We start from the raw sequence: 10,692 nt of genomic DNA on the forward strand, positions 1-10,692 counted from the left end.
CTGCAAATAATTTCTTATTTTTAAATAAGATTCAAGGAAGACAACTTAAGTTAGTTAATTTAGTTCCAACGTTTTCACTTATTGAAATACGTCATTATAATACGTAAATATGTCTGAATACAGTTCTCCTCAAATATGATAAATTGTTATGCAAAACTTTCCTTAAATATTTTAAAGAACAAAATCTCCCCGTACGTAGACTTAATGTCGATATATTTTCTGGTCTTTTGCGATCATAGAGTACATTTATTTTTACATTTTTTAGAATTCTACTTTAATCGGTGAGAGATGTTGCATATTTCATCACCTCCAATGAACAGACTCTGCTCTTATGTTGTTTGGTTGGATTTTGTGCTTTCAAAGGATCTTTCACAGAAAATGTTAGTTCAATAAAATTTATGACAACCGTTTACTTCAATTTGAACACTTTGAATAGTATTGAATAGTATCAGTTCATTCATATCAAAACAAATTTCTAGTGATAATTTACGGCATATGACTAAACAAAAAAAAAAAGCCCGATGTAGTTAGGAACTTCTTAACATTTCGAATTTTTTCTGAAATGTAGTATCAAGCCCGACATTATAAGATTGACCAATGTTGAGATCTGATGTTGAGATCTGATGTTAAATGATTACCATTGTAACTCCATTTTTGGCGTCCTAGTAAACCATTACGCCAAAATGGTGTTCGCGTTATTTTAATAGCCTTTCCTGCGGTTGTAAAATACAGTATTATATAGAAACTCTTGTCGCTTGGTGTAAATGTGCGTTAACTATTACATGAAACATGCAATAGAGAAACTGGCCAGCAAATTCAACGCGCAAGCCTTCCCTACCCGAATTTTGACCATTTCCATGGCGGTAGGCGCATTCTTTGACATCTGACTCCCATTGCAACCTCACACCATATGTTCTGGTTATAAGTCAATTCCACCTGTTAAAACTATGCTTTATTGGCTTCGTTCGCACGATACCAGGATCGATGTGTGAAAAGTAAAATATCAAGACATCGGCTTCGCAAACTGAACGGTATGACATCTCTATCGCCCCGCATAACTATACGTGATGCAGTGATAATTCGGCTGTGATATGCGTTCACAAGTAAGTCTAAATTTCGAACATCCCAGCCTGTTTTGACATTTTCGAACACGCGCGTAAATACAACTTTGCAGTGCTTTATGCGCTCGTTACCGTAAGCTTGTCAGTATGTGATGTATAGAACCCTTTCTTCGTCTATATCATCAGTATTCGTTTCTTGTGTACCTACGACCGGCGACCGAGACAACGCGTCAACATTTGTATGTCTTTTGTTTTATTTTTATAATGAACATTGTACCTGAGATATAAAGTGCTTATCTCTGCAACAGTAAAAGGTATACCTTTACTTGGGCTAAATATTGCTGTTACAAAAGTAAATTACATCGCAACTTTCCTTCACCATCGGAATGATTGGCGCCGCCAATTCAACATAGCCTCAAGTTTACAGAACTCCGGTAGTTTCCTTAAGAATATACGAGCGTTTTCTTTTCGGGATTTTGTAAAACGTTTCTTTGAATATTTCTTTCTAACAAAATGTTTGCAAAACATTAATGCTAAATGATTAAGATATGACTAATAAATTAAATGTACCATTTTACCAAACAGATTCTATTTGTTGCGAAAAAAATCATCCTTTATTTGCCTAAATTGTGTAACGGCCGTTAATTTCAAATATCTATGATAGTAGGTCAGGTTTGGTTCTGATATTTTTCTTACTGATATATATAATGATAAGCTACAACTGAAATAAAAAAATTCAACATAGCACTTTATATGTTCCAGGAAATAAAAATTTAAACAAAAAGAACTAATTAAAAAAATCACCAGTTTTTAAACATTTTTTCTAAATAAGTCTCTTAGATATGCCCAATTGTTAATCTTTCGATTTTGAAGTATTTTTACATGTTATTAAAACTGCAAAATATTTTTAAAGTTTTAAAGTCGAATTGTTTTGTAGATTTAAATACCTTTGTTTCATTGCAAATAAAGTAGATGGGGTACTTATGTCAGCGTGTAAATATGAAAGAGGTTTGTAAGTGATAGATATGCATAATAATATGATATCACAATGTGTTCATAGTAAACGGTAAAACCTGGAATCCATATAACAATTAGTGGGATATCACATGTTTTATAAAGTACCACCATGTTTTTCAATTTTACAAAATTTCAGAAATTCTTAAAACTCTCATAACTCTACGAATACTAATTACATCTTTAGTATAGCAATGCATTATTACATAAGAGGCCAATCCTATCATAGTACATGGTATACGTCGAAACTATAGACTTTGAATACTTAAACCAACAATCACGACAGTTTTCAAATGTGATGAGATATTAGCAGTTTGTATGACATTGAAATATTTTTTTTTCTAACATTCTACGATATATTGAATTGAGGACATGTTATATAAATATCGATTAACTAAGCAACCATCGCCAAAAAAAGAATGTCTCAACTTTCAAATGGATTTCACCCAATAATTCGGACCACGCAGGAAAAATAACCTCCAAAGTCTAAAGCTATATAAACCTGAACCAGTGCAGGGCGTACATTCATGCATCGCACGAGTTCAGGTCTAAAAAGAGGATGCACACCTGCACTTACACAATATGTGTAATTTGTGCCGGAGGCGATAAAATGATATTCAATAGTTTCATGCATGAATTTGCGGTATCACCTTAACATCATTCATTTCATGAAGCAGGAAAAATCGTGAAGTGATATTACTTTACGTTACTACTACATAATCTCCCGATTTCAGGACTGATGCAAAGAAAATGGTGTGGTAAAGATGCAAATCCCGCTGGAATATTCACCTCATTAATGGTTGATGTCAATCCATTTCGGGAAGTACCTATTCTTAAGCATGGGCTTTTTGATTTCAGCAACAGGGTATACGTATATTTTGCTACAGATCCCACGCCTACAGTCAACACGGGTAACAATATTGATATTATCCGCGACATTATTGACTTGAAAGGAATGACAGAAATATTTATAAATACAACTGTAGAAAACGTCTTTCGATATAGCTCCCTGTTTGTCAACCAGTCAGTGGTAATGCTCAGTCATCTTCAGAATTCAGCTAGGCAACTAACCACATCTTTGGAAATCTTTGTACAGGAACTAAACAAAGGAGAAGGAAATATCATATCTCATCTTGTTGGAAATATTTCGAAAATTTGGAACAATGGATGGAAAAGACTGCAAAAGGACGCTGAAAACTTTTTAGATTCTATAGAACACAATACAGTTGTAGCTAAGTATAACTTCACAAGACTAATATATCGAGAAATAGATCATTTAAAGGAAAATATCCAAAACGTTATTGATAAGATTACTGCACAGATTATGCATCTATTTGAGAATCCTCAGGGTTTCGGAGTTCGGTATAAAGGTAGCCTCAAAATATTTTTTCTGAAAATTGCGGGCCTTGAAATTGAACTTGTTTATTCCGTAGATCGGTTAGGAACATGTGGTCGTTTCAGTAAAGTCTACGAATTACTGAGAGGTGAACGTGCTGCAAGAATATATGCTGTGGTTTCAACTGGTCTTGTCAAATTAGCCCCATTCCTACGCATGCACGTCGGGGATGGCATTGGAGTTGCCATGAGCATCGATACGCCAGGAAAAATGATAGCACAGTCACATGCAGAAGCTAACGTTCTTGGAATTTCTGCTAACGTGGACGTTTTCCTAACTCAGACTGGACACTACTTCATCATGCAAGGTAAGGTCTGGAACACATTTATGGCAGAACTAACCGTGTCATTTGAAAGTGCTGGGAACGGAATTGAATCATTTGATGTTCGTGGAAGACTACTAGCAAACGCTGGGGAAGGCGACTCGTTTGAGAGTAGTTACCTCGACGGACTTAGAAAGATTACACGAAAAGTTGCAGACGAAGCAAATAGACGGATAAGTAGTGTTCAGAATGCATTTAGCACTGCACAGCGAGCATTAACCAAAGCACAAGACTGGCTAGAAGAAAAGAAAGATGTTTTTTTAAGTGCTAATAAAGCTTTTGACAAAGCAGTGCAGTCATTAGAACACGCAAAAGATAAATTGGAAGAAGCTAAAATTCCTTTTAGAAACGCATTGAATAAACTTAATGAAGCGAAGAGAAAGGTGGATAGTTTATGCAAGATAAGAGACTGCAGACGAATATGTGTTCCAGGCATTAAGTGTAGAATATGTTGGAAAAAGGTTTGGTTTGTCAAAATACCTTATCCTTGTTGCCATTTTACGAGTTGCATGTTTTCGTTCCCAGACCCGATTTGTGTTGCATTTAACCTAGGCTGTAGAGCTATACGTGCTGCTGCATACGTAGCTCTAGAGGCTGCGAAACTATTTGTTCGAATTCCTATGTTGGCATTAGACGCTGCTAAACACCTTGTCTCAAGTGCACAATTTGTTGTTGATAAATCAAGAGTAGTTCTTGACATAGCTAGCGGGGCCCTTGATTTGGCACAGCTAGGTTTGGAGGGAGCCAAAGGAGTATTGGAAGGAAGGAAATATGCACTGGAAGCGGTAAAGAAGGTTGTTGGATGGGGTCTAAAAGCTTTAGATTTTATCATAGAATATGGTATACAGAACATTATTGATGTGCGAAACTGTGGATTTGAAATGAAAGTTTATGACTCTACTGTATTTCATGTTGAGTGTGAAATCAACTTGTTTAGACAGGGGTTCAAACTCGTTAAACTTGGCGTAAATTTTGGTAATCACATGCAAAGTATTTGGCAAGCCGCAAAGGGAACTGTAGATACATTTGTTGATGTAACTCGTCTTTCAGGAAGAAGGAAGCGAGAAATAAAATCTGAGGCTATGTCTGGACTACATAAAGTAATACGAGCAGCACGTAATGCAGATATGACGTCTGGCGATTTTGATTTATATATAAACGATACGATTGATACTATCTTCAGCACAAGCGGATTTAAACGAAATGCTTCTGCCGGGGACTATGAAAATAGAGTAGAAGTGTTTCAAGAAAAATGCGATATAATGCGTAATGCAATGTCATTTTTTACGGAAGCTGTACAAGTTCTTTTTGAAATGTCGAATGAAACAGCAAAGACCTTAAACAATGCGTCGTCTTTGGACGGATCGCTAGGAGGATTTAACATTGACGACATAGCGTCAAATTTCTCCATTGAAAATATCGGCGTTAACTCTGACGCAGCTTTCAACGAATTCAATATGAGTGTTGAGGATATCGAAGGGGCTATCAAAGAGGCAAAAGACAATTTGACAAATGATCCTTCGCTTTCTGGTATCGATGGTTTATCAAAAGAAGCAAAAACCTTTCTTATAAACCAAACAGACGATGCAAACAGTATTAACCTAGTCAACCACTGGCTTCTTCTGGTGGAAAATTCAACATCCGAATATTTTCCTGAAGAAAGTTGCATTTCGTTCTTGGACTGTGCTCATTTTGCCGTCTATCAACTGTACGGATTATTTGACGCAGAAAATGTAACAGACATGTCTAAGAGTTTAAAGGTTATATCTCATTTTGAAGATCTCTTTCTCGAATTAACAGGAAATGCATCTCAAACAGTTGTTGAGGTCTACGATCTAACACTGGCAATGACAACGACACTCAAGGCAATCAACGATTACGATGTGTTCTGCTCTGAACCACCGACGATGTTATCTCAAATAGGAAATCAAAATGTCACAGAGGGAAGCATCTTACGACTTTATTGCAATGTAACTGGCAACCCTCCTCCTCAGATATGGTGGTACCGCGAAGATGAATATTTACCGGAACAATCGGGTAGAATCCTTGAAATCAATAACATATCAAAGACAGACGAGAAGAAATATCGTTGCATCGCCGGAAATCTGGTAGCAAATCTTTCATCAGATTTTGCCTATGTCTTTGTATCAGGTCAGTTGTATTTTCGTTTTATATATTGTGCAGTTTTCAATGCAGATTTGATACGACATAAAAGCAATGTAGTGAATTCTAGGAAAATGCAGAACACGTTTATAAATTTATGAGGTCTTTTACGATCATGACTACATGATAACCAAGACTATTGACATAAAACATGGAGCATGTAAGACCGGGAATGTGTATTTTTTAATATGATTCTTTGAATAAATTATGGAAATTTATGGAAATACATAACGAAGTATATAAGTTTAACGACAATTAATTAGCTGCGATTTTCGTAAGAAAACAAAAAATATAAACTACGATTATTTATATGTAGAAGATACCCCGGAAACAGTTACATCAACACCACAGTTGAACAGTCCGATATCGACCGATGCGACATTTAAAGGCAAGTATATGGACAAGGCATACCCATAGATAAGTCTTGTTTAAGAAATGTTTACAGGAGGAGAGTATTGATAAGTTAAGATACATTTGCTATTCCTTATGATTGGAGAATATATAAGAACTATATTAAAAATTAAAATGATTAAGTATATGTACGACTTCTTACCTAGACGTATACGTTGAAATACTGAGAACTGAAATGCACAAATTTTTCAGTTTCCATTTAATTCACAGGTGTAAACTGTTTATTAGCTCGTCTATTCGAAGAATAGTCTAGCTATTCTACTCACCCTGGCGTCGGCGTCGGCGTCGGCGTCGCACCTTGGTTAAGTTTTTGCATGCAAGTACATACAGCTATCATTTAAAGGCATATAGCTTTGAAACTTATTTATTCTTTTTCTGGGTCAATTACCAACCTCACTGGGTCAAGTTCCATAACTCTAACATGTATTTTGAGCAAATTATGCCCCCTTTTGGACTTAGAAAATTCTGGTTAAAGTTTTACATGCAAGTTATTATCTCCAAAACTAATGCAGATATTCAATTGAAACTTCACATTTGTCTTCGGGGTTATCAACTAGTTGATAGCACCAAGTCCCATAACTCTGACCTTCATTTTGGCCAAATTATGCCCCCTTTTGGACTTAGAAAATTCCGGTTAAAGTTTTGCGTGCAAGTACATACAGCTATTACTAAAAGACATATAGATTTGAAACTTATTTTTTCTTTTTTTAGATTAACTACCTACCTCACTGGGTCAAGTCCCATAACTCTGACATGTATTTTGGCCAAATTATGCCCCCTTTTGGACTTAGAAAATCCTGGTTAAAGTTTTACATGCAAGTAACTATCTCCAAACTACAATACTACAGATATTAAATTGAAACTTCACATGTGTCTTCGGGGTTATAAAACTAGTTGATAGCACCAAGTCCCATAACTCTGACATGTATTTTGAGCAAATTATGCCCCCTTTTGGACTTAGAAAATCCTGGTTAAATTGTTGCGTGTAAGTACATACAGCTATTACCAAAAGGCATATAGCTTTGAAACTTATTTATTCTTTTTCTAGGTCAATTACCAACCTCACTGGGTCAAGTTCTATAACTCTTAACATGTATTTTGAGCAAATTATGCCCCCTTTTGGACTTAGAAAATTCTGGTTAAAGTTTTACATGCAAGTTACTATCCCCAAAACTAATGCAGATATTGAATTGAAACTTAACATGTTTCTTCGGGGTTATAAAACTAGTTGATAACATCAAGTCCCATAACTCTGATATGTATTTTGGTCAAATTATGTCCCCTTTCGAACTTAAAACTCTTTTGATATTTAACATTTTGGGTAATAATTTCCTGCTTCTGTGACAATATTTCGAATAGTCGAGCTTGGCTGTCTTACGGACAACTCTTGTTTTATTATATATTCTACGTGTACCTATGTATATTTCAATTCATATATGCATCGGTTAACGTATGCTTAGATTGATCGCTATATGTATCATTTAACTGGATGCTCAATTTTGGAATGCGTGAGGCTCTAAAAATTTTCAGTTTAATTAATGTGTTTTCTATGAAAACGAAAATTGATATACATTACATATATATGCATCGCAAAGAGAGCTCGAGAGGCTCGCTTGAATTTTTCTTATATTTCAATACTCGCATGATTTTAACAGGCATATAAAACTAAAATTTAATTTGCAATGTTTGGAAAAATTGCTTTAGAATGAGCTGTATATACCTGACAAGTAACCATTTAAGCCGCGTAAACTAATGTCCACCAGCAACACACAATTCTATATATCTCCGTTTTTCAAAATATCGGCTATTGTACTTGACGAAAGTATCCAACTGCATTTATTCTTCAAAATACCTTAAACAATGCCGAATTTTGGAGCTTGAATGTCAAAAGTTATAACTTACCTATCAGTTGATTATTTATGTATCAACAGTGTTTTATAATAATTTTCAAAGGCATCCCCTGCGTGTCAGCGGAATATATTCCTGAACATAGTGTAGATATGACAATATTTACTTTTGGAAATAGAAATCTTGCTATGTAATGGTTTATGTGTCAGATGTATTGGCATTATATTTAACATTATGAATTACAAAAGTGATAGGTTGCTCATATTTCATACAACTTTATGAAACAAACATGTGTACCCATTTCATAATACATTTTATTTACAGACTCAACAAATATTATAATAATATTGGGCACCACGTTACCTGCTGTAGGTCTCATTGCTGCAATAGGCGTTGTAATTGCATGGCGTTTACGGGTTAGGTAGAGTGTAATTTTTAGATTTATATCCTTAGTCTTTTTACTTTTTATCACATTATTATCACCATTAATTTTTACTGAAGACTGCATATTTCTCGCGTCAATTTTATTCTAAAATTCCAAAGACTAAGTTAAATTTGCGACGTTGAAAATTTGTGATTTTTCACAAGTTTGATTTTAAGATACTCGAACGAACCAAGCTTTTCATTTTGCAAGCAGCATTTTCCGCCAATATTTGCAGAAATAAAATCACTTCCAATTTGCAGAAGTACTTCTTTCTACAAAATACAACTGAGCCGATTACAGGTATCTCTTGTATTGTTCAGTACAATGACAATATATCTGTGGAAACTCTTTCTGGACAATAAAATTACTTGTTCTCGGACGACATCGTTTCGTTTTCGAAAGAAATTATATTAATTTATATATTCGCATTTTACATGAACAATTTTAAGCATTTGCTTTTGATTTTCCCTTTCAGGAATAAGAGCAAGAATATCAGGCAGTCTCGGAAGTTACACCAGTTTGAACATGGTGCAACCGGTTGTCCGCCACCCCATGATAACGCAAAGGACATCTCATTGGAGACACCTTTAGAGTAGATAGCGATGAAATTTTCGTGCTGGGTGACCAGCATTCTGCAGAATATTGTGTTTATATAAATGTTAATTGTTAGTGTTTGATCATGACATTTCCTATTTTTTCACTGTCATTTGTTCGACAAAATCTAAAGATCTGTTCCTAATGATCTATTTCTCTGCATGTCATTGAGAGACCATGTTCTGTTTGATAAACTTTCAATTGCTTTTAAAATTTATAGAAAAACACTGGTATGTTTTTGAACTGTTAGAACGAATCGTAAGTACGAAGAAAAAAGCAAATCTTTTTTATACAGCACTTTGGATTTTATTAGTATCTTTACAATTAGTATAGTAATGCATTTTTGAAACTTTTATTTACATACTTTTTATCTGTTTATTTATCTTGTTTTGGTTAGAGTCATATCGACAAAATTTAGGTCATATGGCGACTTTTCAATATTTGTTGGACAATATGTTGTGAATAATATTTACCAAAATTTCAATACAATCTTATCATGTAATCAAACAGTGTTGCTCATTTTATGATCTTAGAACGTCATGCAAATGTATAAGTAAATCTTCTGCTTCCTTAAACGAGCTGGATTAAAAAAGGGACACATGTACAGATTCTGACTTTTTTTCTACAGTATCGTCAAACAGAAAAAAACTAATTTTCCTTTGATGCATATCGTGACAACGAGGGGCTTAAAGGTTATAACGCTTTTGTTTTATTATAATGAAATTGACAGTATTGTGGAAGTATTTTTGACTTTTTGAAAACTGGCTTAGATTATAAAATGTATAAAAAAGGTATTACGGAATTATTTGTTAAACTTGAAATTGAAATATGGTATTTACAACACGGTATCCTTAACCCTTAGCCTGCTGGCGGCAGATGATTCTGCCTTTGCGACCAGTGTAAACCAAGATCAGCCTGCACATCCGTGCAGTCTGATCATGGTCTGCACTGTTCGCTATTCAGTCAGTAAATTTTCAGTGAAAACCCCTTTGAATAATAAGTGGTACTGTCCAAATTGAAAGATGGACCAGTCCATTATAGAAATATTACAGGGTAAGGGTTAATTGTAAAGGATACAGCGACATTGAAGCTACTCGTTCACAGTTTTATTAAAATTTTTCAACATATTCATTTCCACCAAGTCCGGCATAGAATGTATATATGACACTGAAAAAGGACAAACTGTTAGATATTGGTAAAAATGTAAGAAGAATGTAAATTTATTGCAATATTTCAAAAGAGTTACAACGTTTCATTACCACTTCTGTTCAATATTTTCCGCTATTTATAAGAATATCTTGCAAAATCTTATGTGAATTGTGTCAATAAGTTTGTACCATTAGTCATTTTCAGAGTACTCACGTTTTATGGATTTTTGAGATTAAAATTGTTTTCGCCTAAAATGTGTGGGATAGTCCATTTCAGTTATCAATTTCTTTTTGAAACACGTTGCACATCA

The 10,692-nt window shown here is 34.6% G+C and overlaps 1 protein-coding gene across 1 annotated transcript in view; it reads left to right on the forward strand.

Moving 5' to 3' along the window:
• Positions 1–9,235, forward strand: part of LOC128548152 (uncharacterized) — a 28,090-nt gene extending 18,855 nt beyond the window's left edge. The window contains exons 10-12 of the mRNA XM_053522568.1: positions 2,810–5,944; positions 6,273–6,348; positions 9,115–9,235. Coding sequence (XP_053378543.1) covers positions 2,810–5,944; positions 6,273–6,348; positions 9,115–9,235 — 3,332 coding nt within the window. The remainder of the gene's footprint in view (positions 1–2,809; positions 5,945–6,272; positions 6,349–9,114) is intronic.
• The last annotated feature ends 1,457 nt before the right edge of the window (positions 9,236–10,692 follow it).

The sequence above is a fragment of the Mercenaria mercenaria genome, chromosome 14 (genome assembly GCF_021730395.1).
Source record: "Mercenaria mercenaria strain notata chromosome 14, MADL_Memer_1, whole genome shotgun sequence".
NCBI classification, from domain to species: Eukaryota; Metazoa; Mollusca; class Bivalvia; order Venerida; family Veneridae; genus Mercenaria; species Mercenaria mercenaria.